The 23,870-nt window shown below is 39.0% G+C and overlaps 1 protein-coding gene across 1 annotated transcript in view; it reads right to left on the bottom strand.

Moving 5' to 3' along the window:
• Nucleotides 1–3,037: 3,037 nt before the first annotated feature.
• Nucleotides 3,038–23,870, bottom strand: part of LOC124267537 (aldo-keto reductase family 1 member B1-like) — a 37,099-nt gene continuing 16,266 nt past the window's right edge. The window contains exons 3-7 of the mRNA XM_046702460.1: nt 9,606–9,712; nt 8,578–8,659; nt 6,613–6,696; nt 4,697–4,782; nt 3,038–3,648 (exon numbers count right to left, since the gene is read on the bottom strand). Of these exons, the coding sequence (XP_046558416.1) occupies nt 3,612–3,648; nt 4,697–4,782; nt 6,613–6,696; nt 8,578–8,659; nt 9,606–9,712 (396 nt within the window). The 3' untranslated portion in view covers nt 3,038–3,611. The remainder of the gene's footprint in view (nt 3,649–4,696; nt 4,783–6,612; nt 6,697–8,577; nt 8,660–9,605; nt 9,713–23,870) is intronic.

The raw sequence follows: 23,870 nt of genomic DNA on the forward strand, positions 1-23,870 counted from the left end.
ATGCCACTAGCAGATATTTCAGAGATTGAATGGTTAATTAAAATAACACTTATAAAACAGATTTGGTTCCCCCATAGTAAAAGTTCCGGCGGAACTTTTTCATTCCAACATTTGTTCCTGTAATAGTGCATGCGGAACAATTATTTCGTTCCGCACACACAGAATTTATTCCGGATAAAGAGGAAGTTCACACACATCATAAAGTGTCTAAAAAGAGGGTTTTGTTTGTTGGGGTGGTCTTAAAATTGGGGCGTGGGGGAACGGAAAGGAAAAAGATTTTCCTACGGTGTTTGTTCCATATGGAACAAATCATGTGGCTATCAAGAAGCAGTTATCATGTGTGAAAGTTACCTTTATTTTTTTTATGAAAATACATTGTAGATTCCCCAGAATGCGAACTGATGATTCTAAGTGAATCTTGTGTTAAAAGAGTTCAGTTATTATGTAACCAAGCTACCTTCATTAATCAGGTTACAGTCAGTAGCCAGGTTACAGTCAACATGTAACCAAGTTACAGTCAGTCAGTAGCCAGGTTACAGTCAATATGTAACCAAGTTACAGTTAGTCAGTAGCCAGGTTACAGTCAATATGTAGTCAAGTTACAGTCAGTAGCCAGGTTACAGTCAACATGTAACCAAGTTACAGTCAGTCAGTAGCCAGGTTACAGTCAACATGTAACCAAGTTACAGTCAGTCAGTAGCCAGGCAACAGTCAATATGTAACCAAGTAACAGTCAGTCAGTAGCCAGGTTACAGTCAACATGTAACCAATTAACAGTCAGTCAGTAGCCAGATTACAGTCAAAATGTAACCAAGTTACAGTTAGTCAGTAGCCAGGTTAAAGACACCATGTAACCAAGTTACAGTCAGTAGCCAGGTTAGTCAACATGTAACCAAGTTACAGTTAGTCAGTAGCCAGGTTACAGTCAACATGTAAACGGGTTACAGTCAGTAGCCAGGTTACAGTCAACATGTAACCAAGTTACAGTTAGTCAGTAGCCAGGTTACAGTCAACATGTAAACCAAAGTTACAGCCAGTAGCCAGGTTATAGTCAACATGTAAACCAAGTTACAGTTAGTCAGTAGCCAGGTTACAGTCGACATGTAACCAAGTTAGTCAGTAGCCAGGTTACAGTCAACATGTAAAGAAGTGCCAGTCAGTAGCCAGGTTACAGTCGACATGTAACCAAGTTACAGTCAGTAGCCAGGTTACAGTCAACATGTAACCAAGTTACAGTTAGTCAGTAGCCAGGTTACAGTCAATATGTAACCAAGTTACAGTTAGTCAGTAGCCAGGTTACAGTCAACATGTAACCAAGTTTCAGTTAGTCAGTAGCCAGGTTACAGTCAGTCAACATGTAACCAAGTTGAAGTTAGTAGACATCCGGATGCTGACAAGTTGGATGAGTCCATTTTGCATTCAATAATGACTGGAATAGGTTAGGCCTACGGTATTTGTTACTGTTCGATGGAATATTTGCCGTATGTGCGGAATTTTATTCGTGTCATCCATTCTCAATTTCACGTCATTTATTCCGAACCGGAACATTTACTACTCGGAACTAAATCATGTTTACACACTAACCTCACCTTACATCTTTTTAATCAAAATGATTTCATTTCCAAAATTACAAACAACGGGATTCTTCTCACGTCCTTTAATCCCTTCAAAGAAAATACTGTTCAAGTATTACAAATACCAGGGCACACTGGTAACATGTTAGCTCCAGTCGACTTGAATGCCAGTTTATTCATTCGCAGCATTTACGATTACCAACGTGATTTTTGTTCAGATTCAAATTATGGTATGAAATCACACACCACGCTAGTTATAGACTTATATCTCGCAGAGATGTCCAGTCAAGAATACTTTTAGACGGCCTGAGAATAATTTGGTTTAAAAAGACACGAGAATAAACGTTGCCGAATCATAATAAGACAAGGTTATAAACCATTAATAAGCCTAGATGGGGTTAGTATTTTAGACGAAAACATACCTATTAATGTCTCACCCATTTACCTGTACAATAATCTAAACCTTATAAGCCTCAAATATATTAATCAAAAATTAAATGACATATAATTAAAAAATAATTTATAAAATATATTATAAACACATAAAATGGGGCTATACCCAGTCTTTGATGAAGAAGGAAATATAAAGGGAAGTGTAGAAGGGTTTCGACTTAAACAGATATGTGAAATAAAACGTCAGCTAGAACAAGACCGTGATATTAGGGCATCAGGGCATCGCTACACAATACAATAGAACTTTAAACTACATAAATGGGGCTGATACCACTCTTGTGACAACTAGCATGGGATTTGGAGCAGTCGGAGTTGGATTGTTGACCACCATCGTAGCCGCACCAGTGGTGTTAGGCCTTGAAATAACAGCTGTAGTGACAAGAATAGCTGGGTCAGTGTTTAAATTTGTATCTCGCAAATTGAAACGTAAACTAGAATTTTTGCTGAAGCAAAGTTAAACACTATAGAAGACCATATTTCCACCGCACTCAATGATAATAAAATCTCAGAGGAAGAGTTTCGTTTGATCCTATGTGAACTAAAAAAAATACAACAAAATGAAAGAAGAGATTCGATCAAAGTTTCATTAAAAAAGTTCTGCTATCTGCGAGAACGAGAAAAAAACCAACATAAACCAAGGGATACAACAAGCCCAACAAGCATTTATTACGAAAACCAAAGACATCATAGAAGATACACATTAAATTGTTTTGCTTGAAGTCAATATTTAAAATTGATGTGATCTTATGGGTTTACAAATTGAGGAATAGATACTTATTGATTGCTTGCCTTATATAGGATGACCCCATACTCCATAGTCTTACTCTTTCGAGTAAGACTATGGTTACTTTTTACATGGGAGATAAAAAGTATTTGTGTATGGGTTTATGGTTCCCGTACCACATAGTCTTTCGAGTAAGACTATGGTTACTTTTTACATGGGAGATAAAAAGTATTTGTGTATGGGTTTATGGTTCCCGTACCACATAGTCTTTCGAGTAAGACTGTGGTTACTTTTTACAGGGGAGATGAAAAGTAGTTGTGTTATGGATTTATAAATTAATATGAGTTAGGAATGGATACTTATTGATTCCTTGCCTTATATAGGCTGGTCCCGTACCCCCATTGTTTATACTACTGCAGCAACAACCATTACATATTGGTTCAGCAATTTGAATAATTGTATAACACAGGATAAACTCGGTTAATCAAACTATTGTTTTGTTTGTAATATTCCTTGTAACATAAAAAGTTACGCGAAGGTACAATATATCCACTTTTGTACCATTTATACAGAGCACCATTTTAAGGATTTTAAGAACGCCATTAAAGCAAGCACAAGTCGCCCCATTATTACAAAGGTGAATGAATCGGTGTGTACATTTGTTGTGTAATTATGCTCCCCAGGACAAATGGTTGCCCACCCCCTTAAAATCATCATCATCCCCTCTAGCCATAAATTATGAACGGTGTTTGCTACACATTGAAGACGATCACACACATATCAGGAACAACTGGTGCAGATAATAGTCGTCCTCGACCCCGTAGATTGTCTGACCGTGTGATCTTCAGCGCCGTCCAAGGTCACTCCTTATAGGGAAAGAAGGGATGATCTTTCCATCTGGAACACAGGAAGCATGACAGTTGATTGGACGAGAGTGTGAAGTTCAACGTAGTCTCTATCACCACCATATGTTACCGTATTTTCTTTACCTGTACGGTAGTCAGAGACAATTGACCGCATACAGTATGTCACTATTTTCACTACAGGTGGTTCAGTCGTCTTACGCGATTCTCATCAGAGTTGCGCCCCTTTGGCAAATGAGTACGAGTGATGGAGAAATGCTCTAACTCTAAGACATGCAAAACCACTACTGATGTTCCAACCCAACACTACTGACAAAATATACCCATAGAAACGAATAAGGAAACGCATGAAAGTACAAGTGTTCCTTTATATAATTTCAGAATTCCACTCACAGTGCAATACATACTTTGTGAAGAAACCTGGAAAAGAATAAAGGAACACTTGTACTTTCATTTTTCCTTTTTCGTTTCCCTGAGTATATATATTTTTTCTGGGTCAGTTGAATTTATACCCTCCAATATTAAACTGAGCTCCAATATGTTCAAAAACAAAAAGCATTTCCCGTGTTTCTTTACCTATTTGCATCTGAAGCTCACAATCTAACTGTATGTTCCAGACCATCAATCACTTGCTTGTCTGGTTTGTCACAAACACCACAAACCCTGATTTTTGTAATACATTCAAATATTTTTGACACCATTTTTTGTACTTTAAACCAAACAGAATATGTTTCGGAAAATCATCAAAATAGGGTATTGTTTTACACTTTTTACATGTCCCCGAAACAAACTACAAAAGCACTTTATGTTTGTTACTTAAAGTCCATCCTGGGGCGGTGGGGTAGCCTAGTGATTAAAGCGTTGGCTCGTCACGCCGAAGACCCGGGTTCGAATCCCCACATGGGTACAATGAGTGAAGCCCATTTCTGGTGTCCCCCGCCTTGATTATGCTGGAATATTGCTAAAAGCGGCGTAAAACCAATCTCTCAGTCAGTCAGTCCATCCTACCAACATAAGCCTAAAATAAGTGTACATGTTTCCATCACCCTCCTCTATAGACTGACATAAACAACTGTGATTACTCGAATTTTTGATAGTTGTTTCTAAGGCCTCTGTCCAGAGCTAGCATTGTCTTCATATCCTCCTCACTGAGCTTGAAGTCAAATATCTGAAACAAGTAGATTTGATATGTGAAACAACATGCAAAATACACTTCACGTGTCATTCTGCAGATACTGAGTAAGGCATTTCACTGGAATATCAATAAAACCTGGTTTTATCTTCGTTCAATATGAGAAGAAAACATTTTTTTCATCTGTCGGTCCCTTGTTTTCTCTTGAGAACAGCAGATTATATAGACAGTCAAAACAAACACAGCGAACTAGGCCACATGTTCCTGTGAATTATTACATATACTTCCTATTAAAAGTTTAGACTCACAAATGTAAATATAGCCACTTGCTTCAGTCAACTGTTCTTATTGAAATTTTGCAAAATATTCCATACTGTTTAAAGATACTGTTTATACCTGAACTGATGTATTGTAAAACAGTCAAAACACACGCAGCGAACTAGGCCACATGTTCCTGTGAATTATTACATATACTTCCTATTAAAAGTTTAGACTCACAAATGTAAATATAGCCACTTGCTTCAGTCAACTGTTCTTATTGAAATTTTGCAAAATATTCCATACTGTTTAAAGATACTGTTTATACCTGAACTGATGTATTGTAAAACAGTCAAAACACACGCATAACGAACTAGGCCACATGTTCCTGTGAATTATTACATATACTTCCTATTAAAAGTTTAGACTCACAAATGTAAATATAGCCACTTGCTTCAGTCAACTGTTCTTATTGAAATTTTGCAAAATATTCCATACTGTTTAAAGATACTGTTTATACCTGAACTGATGTATTGTAAAACAGTCAAAACACACGCAGCGAACAAGGCCACATGTTCCTGTGAATTATTATATACTTCCTATTAAAAGTTTAGACTCACAAATGTAAATATAGCCACTTGCTTCAGTCAACTGTTCTTATTGAAATTTTGTAAAATATTCCATACTGTTTAAAGATACTGTTTATACCTAAACTGATGTATTGTAAAACAGTCAAAACACACGCAGCGAACTAGGCCACATGTTCCTGTGAATTATTACATATACTTCCTATTAAAAGTTTAGACTCACAAATGTAAATATAGCCACTTGCTTCAGTCAACTGTTCTTATTGAAATTTTGCAAAATATTCCATACTGTTTAAAGATACTGTTTATACCTGAACTGATGTATTGTAAAACAGTCAAAACACACGCAGCGAACTAGGCCACATGTTCCTGTGAATTATTACATATACTTCCTATTAAAAGTTTAGACTCACAAATGTAAATATAGCCACTTGCTTCAGTCAACTGTTCTTATTGAAATTTTGCAAAATATTCCATACTGTTTAAAGATACTGTTTATACCTGAACTGATGTATTGTAAAACAGTCAAAACACACGCAGCGAACTAGGCCACATGTTCCTGTGAATTATTACATATACTTCCTATTAAAAGTTTAGACTCACAAATGTAAATATAGCCACTTGCTTCAGTCAACTGTTCTTATTGAAATTTTGCAAAATATTCCACACTGTTTAAAGATACTGTTTATACCTGAACTGATGTATTGTAAAACAACTTCGTTCAGTTGAAAATGAGTCATGAGTTCAAGAAATGATAAAACTCAGTAAATTGGCGAATTCCTAACAAAACTTTACACCAAAACACACCTGGTCACATGTATAATATTCGCACATGCTTTTCAGCTGTTTGATGCATGATCCTCGTGCAATTCATCTGCATCAGGTTTGCAGTTGGTTCCCCCAAGTTAGTGGAGAAATCAATCTTCGATGTAACCATATATATACCTAACATATAATGACTGTTTTCAGTGAGTCTAAACTTTTGATGGAAAGTATAGTTCCAAAGAGAACAAATACTCACATCCATGTTCTGGGCCAGATGAGCTGGATTCGTACTCTTGGGAATTACAGCATAGCCTCTCTGTATGCCATATCTGAGGATCACCTGATGCACAAGAATACTTTGGGTCAGTAGTACATCGGAAGTAGCAACAGATATCTTGTTTGGAATCATAACAACCTTTCTACAGGGGGGGGGGTGGTGGTGGTGGGTGGTACATAGAACAAATCTCCACATCTAGCAGAAGCTGCAGAACATCGTCTGTGACATTTCTGTTGAGTGGGTGGGTGAGTTTAGTTTTACGCCACACTCAGCAATATTCAAGCTATATGGCGGCGGTCTGTAAATAATCGAGTCTGGACCAGACAATCCAGTGATCATCAGCATGAGCATCTATCTGCTCAAATGGGAACCGATGACATGTGCCAACCAAGCCAGCGAGCCTGACCACCCGATCCCGTTAGTCGCCTCCTACGACAAGCATCGGTTACTGAAGGGTCATTCTAACCCGGATCTTCACGGGTACATTTCTGTTGAGAACAGTATAACATCGTCAATAACAAATATGTCAGGACAAGTATTACATATCATAAATAACATATTTGTTGTTATTACATTGTAAATAACATATTTGTTGTGACAAATATTCCATCGTAAATAACTCAGTTGTGGTGCCAAAAGAAAGTGAACAAAATTGAATACAGATCTGCAGATACGCGTGCCTAAAGTCTGGAACAGAAAACCTGATTAATTGGCGGTTGGAAAAGAAACATTAAATACCAGTTAGACAGTAATTGAATATTAAAACCAAAACATCCAATATCTTCTTTATACTTCTGTCAACGCAAAGGAAAAACCAGTCTAGATTATCCACTGAACACCAGGTGTTTGCATGTCCTCACCTGCTGGTAGCATCCGCCACTCAAATGACTAAAAACACTGTTGTCACCAATGTTGGTTATTCCATAGATATCCAGCTACTCAACTCTGAGATAAACATTGACATTGGGTCACGCCAGTGAACGACGTGTAAGCACCAGTAAGGTAAGACGTCATGACACATGTAAGACATGCATGGAAGCCTCGCCCATAATATACGTAACAGTGCCTTTATGTCCCCTACAGACATCGCCTGATTGTGACCTGAGCCAATGGAGTTTATATTCGCCCATTTAAAGCAAGAAAAGATGACACACCTGTCTGTTGGACCTGTTTGTTACATACCACCGCAATCCACTACATACGTTTGCCGTGACAAAAGGTTTAAGAATCCCCTTTGAACTAGCAAAATAGAACACAGACAAGTCTAAAATATTCAATAATATATTGAGCAAACAATGAGCAAGCTACAATGAATGACAATACCGATATCTAGTACAATGCAATTGAGTCACAAATCTACAATATTGGGTCACAAATATGTGAAATGTAAGTCAGCTTGACGATGGCAGACAGTCTTGAAATGTAGGTCGGCTTGACGATGGCAGACAGATGCGTATAACTCCAGTGATGTGATAAGTCCCGTCGCACAACGCAACAACCTGCCTTTACATAGCTCTTCCAGAGTTCTCGAGCATTGTCCACTCAGAACATTCACGAACGCCATCGTAAACACAAGAAGTGACAAGAACCGGAAGTCAAAGAAAAATAGTGCCAGCCAAGGGAGGCAACTCTGAAGCGCTATCAAAAAGGCGTGCCGCTAAAAATACTATTGCCATTGAACATATATGATGCGAGATGTGAGCCACAACCCACACTCAAAACTTTAAACATTGTGACCCATAACAACTATCACTTAATCAATGTGATATTACAAAATACAAAACACACACTCTCATAACAACGTGACTGAATAAAACTATTAGAAAGTCCCTATCAATATATGTTATTGCTGCAATATGTAACCTCTGACTGTCCAAAGTCATGGTATAATTAAGATTTATGTATTGGTGACTATCTGACATATTTTTTTACATGACAGTATACCTGAGCCGAAGATTTGTTGTATTTCGTTCCTATTTCGACAATGGTCGGGTCTTCAAGGGTCTTTGGAGCATCCTTGGGTACACTGAAATATATGAAGGCAAGCGTCATCAATGAGCTCTGCAATGCAGGGTCGTGTCGGAATTCTCATGCTGTCGTCTGACTGTTATAACTGTGTTTAACTGTTATGTGGAACTAAGGAGCTTTGGTGCGTCTTTGGGTATACTGAAATATTTGATGGTAAGACTCATCGATGAGCTCGTCAGTGCAGGCTTGGTATAGCAAATATGTTAACTATTTATTGATTTTGTACACAGATTAGATCTGGACGTTCACAGCTAATGTTCATCTCAAATTGGGAATCAACACGAAACAACTCTCCATTTGAACTCTTTGTTAAAGGTACTCTTCCTGGTGTGGTAGTGAGTGTGTTTGTAACAATTCTCTGAAAATGCAAAGGTGTGTTTGTTGACGTACATCAGGTGATCTTAACAAGACAAGCCAATGAAACACAAAACGCGGATAGTAGTTTCTGTTGAGGCGTCATCGTAACGTTACCACAAAATGCATTTGGGTTACGTCCTTGGTGTTACACTTAAATGGAAGTTACATGCAGTAACTGGAATCAAATCCAGACACGAATCATGCTGAAAAGTGATGAATATCCGTTTCGTTAACTTCCGATGTATGTTTGAGCCATATGAGGACTAGATGAACTGCTGTAGACGGTGACCGCTAGAGGCGGTTGTATTTCACGATGTTACACATGACAGTGTGAAGCTGTGAAATTTCGTTGGTTGGAAAGTAAAACATTTCTGTAAATATTTCTTCAAATATACTCGATCTACCTTAAAGGTGGTATGATGGTACCATCACAGTGGGACACAATTTTTAGACATTGTTGCCCAATGTAGTTCTGTAATCCTGCGCTGGACTTACAACGGGGAAAATGGACGACAGCTGACTTGGTAGTGTTCATGTAGGCAAGGACCCCCGCTACTGTCAATATAGGAGTACATAACTCAACTTACTAGTTCTGTCCCGGCGCCCCGAACGGAGCATAGGCTGTAGTTGAGATGCCGTTCTTGAGGGAGAACTGCAGAAGTTCGTCCTCTGCCAGATATGGAGTTATCTCCACCTGAAACAAACAACATTGTCAACACTATGTCAGGTCTTTGAACCGCGTGTTAGGGAAGTGATGCAGGCATCGGATGTTTACTAGTCTGGTTACCTCACGAGCACAGGGCATATTAGAAGCATTATATGGGGAATCATGTGGTGTCATATCTACCTGGTTATTCGCAGGCTTGTACCTGAGACCGTCCATTTCGAGTATCCTCTCCAGTTGTTGTTTATTGAAGTTGGAAACACCGATGGACCTGACAAGACCCTTTGTCCACGAAGCTTCTCCATGGCCTGCGGGGAGGAGAGTGATATTAAGTACCTTATGTATTCCCTTGCCATATATAACGAGTTCCTACCACAGGTTATTCTCAGAGTAAAAGAAGTAATCATTGATCCAGAAAATATCTAACATTTTAAACAAAGTTCCTTTGGGCACATAGACAAAATACATTATGTTATTTAAATTTGATATTTGATAAAGCTTTTCAAAAATCAAAGGTAGCTATATTCTTCAATGAAATAAGTTACAACGAATCATTAAAGTCTGTTCCTCTTATGTTCATTGGACACTTACAATTGAAGTACAAATAACATCAACACCAGAACCGCTTATAAACAACTAGAGTGGTGGCAGTTGAGATTCAGATTCGTTTCTGCTGTATGTATTGATACCTTCCCATTGTCTTACTCAGCTTTGACTTTGACTGAATTGACTTTGAATGAATTGTATATTTTCATGATTTGACTTTTCCTCATGTTTCGTTTTCTAAGGGAGGCGGTGCTGTTTATAATCCAGGAAGATCCTGATTGTCATTGGTCTTCAGCAACCCATCCTTGTCGTAAGAGACGTCAAACGGGATCGGACGGTCAGACTCGCTGACTTGACACATGTCACCGTTTCCCAGTTACGTAGATCGATGCTCATGATGTTGGTCACTGGATTGCCTCATCCAGACTTTATTATTCACAGATATAGCTTGAACATTGCTGAATGTGGCGTTAAACAACAAGCACACCGCGTTTGTGAGCGTACACTAATACAGTTCAGTGTTAGAGTTGGGCTGGAGGCTACCTACTTTCCACGTGTCCAGGTAGTCCGTCATGGTCGGCTCGGTCTGCCTCATGTCCTTGGGGAACACAATTATGCAGACATATACATACAATATCCTTCTCGTTACGACATTAAATACATCAAACAATCATTTGCTAACTAATCTTTAGTATAATGTGGTCTATTAAGTTCAAAATTCCATTGCACCTTCAGATAAAAACTAAACTGTTGACAAATTTATGACAATATTTCATAACATTTAGATAACCAATAATTTGATATCCGACTTCAACATGGATGGTTAAATCACAAAAGGCAGAGACGTCTTGACTCACAATGAAAGCCATGGGAAAGTGTATTAGGTACAGATCTATATAATCCATTTCTAGGGCCTCCAGTGACTTGCGACACGCTGGCTCCACCTGATCTGGTTCGTGACAGTGCCCCCACATCTGCAATGATAACACACCAGAATGATGACATACATTTAAAGCTGTTGTGAAAGGGTGTTCGCAGTATCAAATTAACCTTGTTTACATCCTACCTTCGTCACAATAAACAGCTCTTCCCTCTTTATTTTCCCTTCTTTTATCAGTTCTTTAACGGCGACCCCAATTTCCGGTTCCGTTTTAAAGACCAAGGCTGTGTCAATATGGCGGTATCCCATCTGTATTGCGGCCTTCACTGCATCATCAACCTTGTTAGGCTGTTGGGAAAAACAGATTGATTGTCTACTGTTACTGAGTCTCTAAAAGAAGTGAGTGTGAAGCCAATAAACAAATTACAATGTGCTGTAATTAACAACTGCATTCTATAATTGAATAAGTTATAAAATCAATACAAAGTTAGTACTATGACAGTACAACATAGACTACAAAATATAATAGTACATATCAAGAGGCAGTATAATACACGAGCGGTGATTATAACAGTCCATACATATATATTAAAGGCATATTAACCTTCAGCAACGGTAATCCGACCAGTAACTCTAGGCCTAAGCAGGGTATATGGCCATTACACAAAATGCTGGTATTCTGGTAACTTGTGGTGTAATGTGAGATGAGGGGCAATAGCTAGCTCGCTTCATATACACAAAAAAAAATTCTAAAAAGTTCTGTGGTTGAAAACGCGATGGAAGCCACTAGAAATACTAGTATGTCTAAATATAGCGCAAGTCTAAATATGGCACGCAACTGCCCCTTAATGAACCCATTAACTGCTGTACTGTTGTATAACTGTTGAAACATTGTTGAATAATGTGTAACACTGCATATATGTTATCTGTTAACGGCTATTGCGACCTTTAGTGGTGCCAGGATCCGTGTATTTGAATTCCACATTCCCCCCGATAATGATCCTTTGTCTGTCCGAACCATAGCTGGGTTCGTGGGTTTTGAAATGAAACTAATCGCCAACAAATTATTCTGCAGTCAACATCCAACATCAACGTGTAACACTGCATATATGTTATCTGTTAAAGGCTATTGCGACCTTTAGTGGTGAAAGGATCCGTGTATTTGAATCCCACATTCCACCCGATAATGATCCTTTGTCTGTCCGAACCACAGCTGGGTTCGTGGGTTTTGAAATAAAACTAATCGCCAACAAATTATTCTGCAGTCAACATCCACCCTGGAGTGTACCAGCAACATAACCTTAAAGTCAAACGGGGAGAATACAGTCCGCATCCTCTCTTGTGTCTACAGTCAGCATCTGCCTGATATCTACAGTCCACACCTAAACGCAAATCTCCAGTCAACATCTGCCCGGAGGTGTACAGCAAACATCTGCCTGGCGGCCTCTAATCTTCCCAGAGTTCTAGATTGAACATCTACCCCGAGGTCTAAAGTACTGTCGGAAATGCTAGAAAAATGCTTTTTGACTTATATTTAAAATTCAGAGGTATTACAGTTACTTAAATAGCAAATATATCTTTAAGAAACATCTACCTAATGTAGACAGAGGGAATAAATTGTGAGACATGCCCTAAAATGCGTTTTTACTGATGAAAATACCAAAAACTTTTAAAAAAAAGGGGTAGTGGGACGTTATTTGATACAAACATTAACTGCCTGTGTTACGTCATCAGCATACACGGTATCGACAGGTGAAATTGACACCCGAGCACATGCTCGGGCGAGGGGTCATCTCAATACATGTTTTCTTCAAAATGTTGAATATGTGTAAGTATAGTATACGTATTGGTTATGGAAGGGATCATTTGTGTATGTGTGTTTGTTGTGAAATAAACATACGAATTACTGTAAATTGGAAAGAATCCTATCACTTGTGTTATCTTATTGATTGATTGTAGAAATGTGCAACGTTTTAATAAATGTTTGGCATGTCAACAGTATATTTCATTGCAAAAATATGGATGTAATTCGGTCAGTTTAATCTAGTTGTGAACACAGGCAGACAAAGATTTATCGAAGTCACTGGTGTAGCTTCTTTAGAATATATATATTCTTCTTCTCCTAAAGTTTGTAGACCGCCAGTCTAAGTACTCCCTTGTCAAAGTTGTCAAGGATGGTTTTACGTCCTGGTTTTGCTTTTAAGACGGTCCCTGTCTCGTCTGATTTGTTTACAATATTGTAAACTTGTTGGTAAGACATACCGACAGCTCTACAAGTTCTGTATTAAACCATTTCTATACTAATGAAAGGTTTACCGCTGTCTTTTTCAAGCACAAACAACTTATAAACCTTTGCAACAATGCAGCCTGCAAATAGTTGGCCATAGTGGACGCTGTGATAAAGATGTGCATGCATGACGGGAAACATATTTATCAAGACTTAACATTTATATTAATATTTCTTCAATAAAGAAACGATAATTAAGTAAAGTAACACAAACATTCAACATTTATTTGTTTAAGAAAAACGTTAATTTATATTTTTACGCCACCTGTATTATTAGCATAAATGTAAAGACTATTTCAGATTTCTGTTGTTGAACTCTGAAAAAATCTTATGTTGTTGTTTTGGTACCGAATTTTCTCCTGTAAACTGCCCTTTAAATGCATGGGAATGTTAAATCAATTGAAATAAAAATTAGGTAGACTATAGGTGAGTTGATATATTGACAACATAATACATTTATCACCTTTCTAAAGATATTAAGGCTAAAAAGCATTTTTCTAGCATTTCCGACAGTACTTTAGATTCCACAACTATCCTGGGCCTTGTTTCACAAAGCTATCGTAGCGTTGCGACTGTCGTAACTCCTGTACTGTAACATACAGTTGCGACAGTCGTAGCACTACGACAGCTTGTGAAACGGAGACCCGAAGTCTACTGTCATCACGTACCTGGAGGTCTACATTCACATCTACCTGTGTGTCCACAGTAAACATCTGCCTGGAGGCCTTCGATCTTCCCAGAGTTATAGATTGAACATCTAAGTTGAGGTCTAGATACCACAACTTTCCTGAAGTCTACTGTCATCATGTACCCAGAGGTATTCTGCATCTACCTGCGAGTCTACAGTAAACATCTGCCTGGAGGCCTTCGATCTTCCCAGAGTTATAGATTGAACATCTAAGCCGAGGTCTAGATACCACAACTTTCCTGAAGTCTACTGTCATCATGTACCCAGAGGTATTCTGCATCTACCTGCGAGTCTACAGTAAACATCTGCCTGGAGGCCTTCGATCTTCCCAGAGTTATAGATTGAACATCTAAGCCGAGGTCTAGATACCACAACTTTCCTGAAGTCTACTGTCATCATGTACCCAGAGGTATTCTGCATCTACCTGCGAGTCTACAGTAAACATCTGCCTGAGGCCTTCGATCTTCCCAGAGTTATAGATTGAACATCTAAGCCGAGGTCTAGATACCACAACTTTCCTGAAGTCTACTGTCATCATGTACCCAGAGGTATTCTGCATCTACCTTGCGAGTCTACAGTAAACATCTGCCTGGAGGCCTTCGATCTTCCCAGAGTTATAGATTGAACATCTAAGCCGAGGTCTAGATACCACAACTTTCCTGAAGTCTACTGTCATCATGTACCCAGAGGTATTCTGCATCTACATCTAAGCCGAGGTCTAGATACCACAACTTTCCTGAAGTCTACTGTCATCATGTACCCAGAGGTAGTCTACAGTAAACATCTGCCTGGAGGCCTTACTGATCTTCCCAGAGTTATAGATTGAACATCTAAGCCGAGGTCTAGATACCACAACTTTCCTGAAGTCTACTGTCATCATGTACCCAGAGGTATTCTGCATCTACCTGCGAGTCTACAGTAAACATCTGCCTGGAGGCCTTCGATCTTCCCAGAGTTATAGATTGAACATCTAAGCCGAGGTCTAGATACCACAACTTTCCTGAAGTCTACTGTCATCATGTACCCAGAGGTATTCTGCATCTACCTGGGAGTCTACAATTAACATCTACTGGGGGTCTACAGTTAACATCTACCTGGGACTCTACAATTAACATCTGCTGGGGGTCTACAGCTAACGCATCTACCTGGGAGTCTACAAGTAACATCTACTTGGGTGTCTACAATTAACACCTGCCTGGGGGTCTACAGTTAACATCTGCCTGGGAGTCTACAGTTAACATCTACCTGGCAGTCTACAATTAACATCTGCTGGGGTTCTACATTTAACATCTACATGGGAGTCAACAATTAACATCTGCTGGGGGTCTACAGTTAACATCTGCTGGGGGTCTAGATTCAGCATATCTCCTGACGTCTGCAGTCACCCTCGATCTGGAAGTCTACTGTCAACTTCAACCCAGGTTATTAGGTCAGGACCTCTAACCACATTCAACTTACGAAGTTCAAATCTATGAATATACCATTTATTGAACGTGTAATATTTGGACATAATATGTTCAACTACCAACCTTGAAATTGTTGAAAGTTCCTAAGCCCAGCATAGGCATGTCATAACCGCTGTTCAGACGTATGGAAGGTACTTTGTCCGCCATCTTGAAAACACCTCTCAGCATCTTGACAAAACAAACAACAATTATGATAATACTCAGAATATAGTCTGACTGGGAAAACCTACAGAAACAAATATCATTTTACCATTTAAGGAAAAACTAAAGATAATAAAAGAATATCACCATTATATATGTACAGCTACAATGGTTATTGGTACATGCAATTGTATAAAACAGGCAATCGAACACAACTCACCCGCAGGATGATCACAGATGCAGTGCCCTGTCAACAAGTGTCCTATCGATCAGCGCACACTCAACAAGGCCACACCGGTCCTCAAAATAAAAACGCTGTGGTAAATATCAAATGACATTTTCAAAGTAGTCACAGTGGCTTGCATTTTTATGTCATCTCCAAGACTACGCTAACATGTATATCATACTTGGAAAATAGAACACCAAGGAGATGAGTGGGGTGGGTGTTTGTCTAGAACTAGGAGGAGGGAGCAGCAGTAAGGGGAACGCTACCATTCTCCGTATGCAACTATTATGATTCAAAGTCGAACAGGTAAACAAGAAGTACTCACAGTTCACGCTCCCTTTGTGTGTGGGGTCTAAAAAACATTGTTTGTTTTTTCGCCAATTCGGCCAACATTGGAGCAGTGTTACTTAGAATTTGAATATGAGAATGGTTCAGATTAGCATCCGCACCTAACAGAAATGAAAAGAAAATAATGACATCAACAACAACAAATTTGCCGCGTTATCACGTGATTAATCTGTGTTGCCCAGGTGTAGTCGCCCAACACAAACCACCAACCCCCCTACCCACAATTAAAACTCAAGCCCTCCCACCTAAAAAACACCCAGCACCTGCCCACAAACCCTCACTAGCCCTCACACCTCAAAAATTAAACCAAAACCTTAACAAAATAGTAGAATTCATCATCTCAGCCACAACAATGGAAAAACCAACAGTCAAAAAACTGTACACCCTTGCACATAAATCCAAACTCTATCACCAAAGCTTGGCCAGTCTACTCATCGCCCTCAAAAAACCCTTTTAAACAGCAAACCTCTAAGCTACTCTAGCACCAAATCTCCATTCTTCAAAATTCATGCCCCACGCCATGGCATTTATTAAATTCTTATTCCTAATTGCAGTAACCATGGCACTTATACAGTGGAACTGCAACAGTCTCCCGAGCTCATGGGCATGAGCTCAAGGCACTCATTGCCCATAACAAAATTTCACCCGACATCATAGCTCTGCAAGAAACAAAATTATCCCCCCAAAACGCCTTCAAATTACCAGGCCACAATTTTATTCGTAAAGACAGACCACGGCCAACTAACTATCCCGGCCCCCCTGCAGGGGGACTGGGGATTTTCATTGCAGAGGAACTAAACTATAACATATTGCAAATTCCTGTACAAGATCTCGAAGTCCTGGCAATATCAACTAAAATAAAAAACAAAGACTTAACCATCATTAATGTCTATAGAAGACCAAATTTCAAAATTACCACCCAAGATTTGAACATTCTGGCAAAATTTATAGGTCCCCAAACCATTATCCTCGGAGACTTTAATGCACACCACCCACTGTGGGGCACAAGACCCAATACTGATATAAATGGCACCCGCCTTACTGACTGGCTAAGCACACACAACCTTAACTGACTAAACGACAATCAACCCACCTGCTACCCCCCTCTCCCATCAACACTCACCCACAGCCATCGACATCACTCTCACCACACCTAAAATTACACAAGCTTGTATATGGGAGGTCCACGATGACACCTGCCCCATCAAAATCACAATCATATCACACATACCCACCCACACCACACCCACCACCACCTCATCACAACCACCCACAGAACTAAGATTCAACATTAAAAAAGCAAATTGGAACAAATTCACAACACTTTGTTAACAAATAGACACCACAGCCATTTTCAACACAGACATAAACACTTTCAACACAAACCTCACTAATACCATACTAGACATCTCAGAAAAATGCATTCAAACTTTTCGATATAACTCTGCACAAAAAACAGTCCCCTGGTGGAGCACAGAAATCATCAAAGCCAGAAAGGCAAGAAAAAAGGCCCTAAATCAATCCAAGAGGGACCGTTCGAAATTACATTTCGCAAAACAACTAAGAAATATAACTAAGAAATTAATCCAGGCAGCAAAAAATGACCATTGGAAACAATTCTGTTCCACCCTTAAGCTAACAAATCGAAACTCTAGAACCATGTGGAAAAAAATTTAAAGCCATTAAGGGCATTTCCAAAAAAACTATTTATCCAAACCTTCCGGACCTAGCCACAAATAAAGACAGAGCTAATGCATTTGCTGCCCACCTCTCGGCCGTCAGTAGCTCTACCAACTACCCACCTTCTTTTCAAAACACCATGAAAAAGCAACCCCCATACACCCCACAACCACCACACACAGATCTACCTATAAACAAAATAATAAATATACACGAACTCCAATCTGCACTCAGAAACAAACACAGCCTCAGCCCCGGGTCCAGATACCCTTACATACACTATACTCAACAAATTAACACCTAACATGCAAAACCTAACACTTACCCTCTTTAATCATATCTGGACCACAGGTACAATCCCAAATACATGGAAAACAGCCAAGGTGGTGCCAGTCCTCAAACCAGGGAAACCTAGAAATGAGCCTGATTCTTATCACCCTATCTCCCTCACCTCTGTAAAACTTTAGAAAGCATTATTAACAACAGGCTCAAACACCTTATACTTGTAGGTATACTTGATCTTGATTATACAAATAATCTAATTAAGGAGGACCAGAGCGGCTATACTCCAAACAGGCAAACTTTAGACCATATTTTACATTTGGAACAGGACATCAAGGTAGCCCATGCACAACAACAATACACTATGGCCATTTTCATTGACTTTAGTAAAGCATTTGATATGGTTTGGCAAAACGGCCTCATACAAAAACTCCAAAAATATGCCATTCACGGCAGAATTCTCAATTTCATCCACTCTTTCCTTAATAATAGACAGATAATCCTCAAATCCCACAACACCCTTTCGGACCCCCATCCCCTAGAAAATGGGACCCCCCAGGGCAGCATATTATCACCAACACTTTTTAATTTCATGATTCAACGACATATTCCCAGATGAATGGCCTGAAATTTCAAAAGCCAAATTTGCCGACGATATTTCTTTCTGGACTTCCTCCACTTCTGTCAAACAAGTTTCTACAAAATGCCAAGAAATGCTTAACCATATTCAAAATTGGGCCCAACAGTGGGGTTCCTCATTAATGTTAAAAACTGTGGGCATAAAACAAAACACAAAACTAATGCAAAATTATACACCCAAACTGCACCTAAATAACCAAAAATTGAATTCAAAAAGGAAGCAAAATTCTTAGGAGTAACTTTCGACCAACATATGACATGGTCACCCCACATTCATAACCTGGTCAATTCTTGTCAAAAAGATCTCAACTTAATGAGAGCCATCAGCGGCACTAACTGGGGCGCCGACAAACACACACTTATCAACATATACAAAACGCTTATACTGCCTAAACTGGACTACTCCGCCCCGATTCTCCATTCCCTCTCCTCCTGTAACCTCCAAAAAAATAAACTCCATCCAATATAAAGCCCTAAAATTACTCCTAGGCACGAGGACTGGTACCTCCCTAAACACATTACTTCTACTCTCAGGCACCACTTCATTCACACAAAGAATCAATCAAACAACACTCACTTACTGGGCTGGGGCCCAACATAACCCACTATTTAAACTCGTCACACATAAATACAGCAACATAAAGAAATCAACACTTAAGAAATTCAAATTGTACGTATCCCCTAAAAGCTCCATGCCTCACCCACCTCCATAAACTCCTACAGGCACAACAGCTAAACGACATACAACATACACCTCCCATTACAAGCTACATTCACGACATACTCCCACCCACCACAGACACCACCCTACATAGCTATCCTCACCGCACTGCACCTAATACCTACCCTCCCACAAACTAACTTCCTAATTCTCTCCGACTCACTAAACTCCATTAGGCAAATACATAACAAGTACTCCAAATCTCGCCCTGATCTCATTCATAATATCACAATCCAAACAGACTCACTTAAACGAGCAAATAAAAACATAACTTTCACCTGGATACCAGGCCATTCAAACATAATAGGAAACAACACTGCAGATACAGCAGCCAAATTAGCAACAACACACAAATCACCAAATTTAAACTTTCATACATCCAAAACAGAAACTAAACAACTCATTAAATCAAATATACTTCATACTGACTTTCAACAAAACATAAACAACAACAAATCAACATGGGTTACTTCCATAATAAAATCACCCTTAAGGAAAATCCCTACATTCTCAAACATTACAAATATTGACATGGCCATAAACAGACTTATCACAAACCTCAACCACACACTTTACAAACAAAATAGACATGCAGATGGACTATGCACACACTGTAATACCCAAGATCACATACTCATACACTGCCAGCTACAAAAGACAAACATTAAGCAACTACAAAACAGCATTCCCTCTAAATATCACAACAACCATCCCACTATTCCTCAACCCACACAACCCAACAAGTATCTTCAACGCCCTAACATTATTTCTACAAAACTCAAACCTTCTAAAAAGAATCTAGAACTCACTAAATAAGCTACATCCACCTCTCTCACCTCCCACTTACTGCAACATTCAGGACATCCGTTCAAACTTCAGTTATCCATTCTGCTCTCTCCAACTTTAGACCCGGCGCTAAATTTCATTTATCCATACTCTGCACACGCCACGCTCGCTCTCCATACTGCCAAGGTCAAGGCCACTCACCGGCCAGTTCAATACCACCGCTCATCTCTCAGCCCGGCCTATGCCTCACTTGCTCACCCCCGTCCAACTTAACCCCTTTTTTTCATTCTTTATATAGCCCCTTATATAACTTATGCAGCTTAACTGCATTCAAATATCTGCCCCCTATGCTATACATGTTCAGTACTCACCCCCAGTGTTTAACCAGTGTCAACAGTACTCGCTCATTCATGATTGAGGCGAGAGACTGGGAATTCGTGTCGTTTACTAAGGTCACGGTGACCCAGACATGACAACGCAGAGATTTTTCAGGCATGTAAATTCGAGAGAGAATAAACCGCCATATATTGTAAACCAGTTACATAACTGAGACGAGTCGGAGAGAGTAATACTTTTCTGTACCTTCCTGCATCACAAGCTTCTAACATACCCAACTAATATAATATATTTCCTAAATATATTATTAATAAATTCACAAATAATCCGAGATATATGCGAGACGCGCATCCAGACATACAGCGGGTAAGGGTATTCCGGATCACGGGTATTCCGGATCACTTCCACGTACATTAACGCCTAGACACCGTAAACCTCAATGGATTTATACACTCAATGTGTTATTTTAAAGCCGTGACAGTGTTCTTCAAGATGATATATTTTGTTTCACTTGATCTGAACCGGAAGTTTACTTGCGCGCCCTGTAACGAGGACACCTATCATCGCGTCATCTGTCGTTGGCACGTCAGGAAAAGGTAACTCATTCGGGACGGCCCGTGTGAAATAACAACAGAATCAAGTTGCTAAATGTTAACAATCCATTGCATACATATACATTTCACCTTCATAAAGCAACAAAAATATTATTTACATCTGCCATATTTTTAGAGAAATAAGCAATTTATGGGACCACGTGGTTAAGTCAGTTCCGGATCACCAGAATATAGGGATCATCTCAAAACCTTCAACTGCCGACAAATGTTAATAACTGTTGAAATAAAGTAATTATTTTTACGATGTTACATCGGTTCCTTTTATTTAAAACATATACTTACTTTAGGGTCTGTGGAGGAAGTAATTTGCACAAAGTAGATACGTAACATTTGTTAATCTTCATTTCACATGCTGTACAGAAGAGTATGCATGGTAAAGGGTTATCAATATTGGAAAATAACCAACTTCACAACGCTTAGGTGTTGAAAAGATTGTTCTTTCCAACTCATGTAATTCTTTTGTTTAATAACTTTATGTATTTGTGTATGGTACAAACATAGCTACAGTATACATATACAGTACAGATACAGTATAGCTCAATACAGTCACGTTTGGGTGGAATGTGTTTCTTGCAAGGGATGGATACATTCACACTGCTCAACTCATCCCAATGTTTCAGCTGATGATCCATTCATGTGTCCTTTGTGTGAGAATCGTACTAAACACTAGGTATATCACATTGACACCATATTAGATCCTTTACAAAGAGAAACATGACATAACTTCTCACTAATAGGTATTTCTAAAAGAAACGGATTGTGCATTGTTTTTTTCCGACTAGAAGTGGGCCTTGTATTATTTAAAACGCTTTGAGTACATTTTACCTTGACATTCAAACCCATTCCATAAATGTATGTATCGTCATTGTCAAAATAAATTTTGCAAGTAATTTACATCACCCAGAGACTGCATGTTTGAAACGTATCTCACGTTCTCGTGACAAGGCATTAAAACAAGACAAGTGTGCCTAAACGCATTAATTTTACATTTCTCTCCTTTGATCTTAGTCTAGCAATATTCCTTTGTATCTAGGTTACTCTTGTGGGGTCTTCATCACAACCATTAAGACAAGACTGTGCTGCAGTACCTGTCCGACCATTACTGTCTCAATAACTAAGACCGGCCCGTTTTGGGTATTGTGATCCGGTATTCACAATTGGGAAAGTTTAGAAAAATGGTTAGAAACAGCTCAAATTTACATTAATTTCACAATTTCAAAGATAATGCTCGGAATCAAAGGAAGAAATAACAATCCCAATAACGCCATTTTCTTACTTGTTAAACACATTATATTAAAAAAACAGTCAATAAATGAAGATTCCGAATTTCGGGTATATAGAAAGTCAAATTGCAAAATATATTTATTTAGTTTCTGGACAAAACGATAAATTTGTTAAATTCTTGTCATCATTACATACGATTTTGAAAAGTTGATTTATGTATCGCTACCTCATTAACTGTACATGTGCATAGTAAAAGGTCACTGTATTTTCGTTACCTCAAATATGCCAAATTGTGCATATATACTGTTGTAAACAACAAATCGAACTGTACATTTGCAAACATGAAAATAATATATATTTAAAAATATATGTGTGTATATATATGCGTGTGTGTGTGTGTGCGTGTGTGTGTGTGTGTGTGTGTGTGTGTGTGTGTGTGTGTGTGTGTGTGTGTGTGTGTGTGTGTGTGTACGGCGAATCCGTAGTGTCATTTAACATCAAATAGTACCTACTTGGTTATTCGCAGGTTTGTACTTGAGACCGTCCAGTTTGAGAAAATTCTCTCCAGCTGTTGTTTATTGAAGTTGGAGACGCCAGTAGATCTGACAAGACCCTTGTCCACGAGCTTCTCCATGGCCTGTTGGGGACGAAAGTGATATCAGCTCGTTTCATACTGAGATTCTTTGAAAATAGATGCATTATACAAATGTGATCGTACCTCTTGAGATCAAGGACATATCTCTGTTATCTTTATCAGAGTGCTCTTGGCAGACAGATTGGGATTTGCTTAGGCTATTTCTTTCTTTATTAATGTGTTCTCAACATGGTGTTTAATAGGTTTGGGGCGTTGGGGTAGCCTAGTGGTTAAAGCGTTGGCTGGTCACGCCGAAGACCCGGGTTCGAATCCCCACACGGGTACAATGTGTGAAGCCCATATCTGGTGTCCCCCGCCGTGGTGTCGCTGAAATATTGCTAAAAGCGGCGTAAAACCAAACTCAGTCAGTCAGTTTAATAGGTTTGCCCATCATGAAGGCTCACGTGATATACTTCAACGTCATAATATTCCCTGAACATTCTTAAAATCGACCTAAAACCATATTTGCTATCCGCTCTTGTGTATCTTTTACATTTTGTCTTTGTGTTGAACATGCTCAAAAAGTAAACGATAGCTTTTTCTATGAATCTGCAGCGAAAGAAACGTTGATATCATATTTGTTATACACATTTTAATATAACAAACACGACACACGACAACCGTGTTTAAGGGTTGTGTTCTATTAATTAATAAAGGTCATGTGTTGTGTGTTCCCAAAAGTGATTGGAC

This window comes from Haliotis rubra, unplaced genomic scaffold (assembly GCF_003918875.1).
Source record: "Haliotis rubra isolate DU_JTF1 unplaced genomic scaffold, ASM391887v1 Scf132, whole genome shotgun sequence".
NCBI classification, from domain to species: Eukaryota; Metazoa; Mollusca; class Gastropoda; order Lepetellida; family Haliotidae; genus Haliotis; species Haliotis rubra.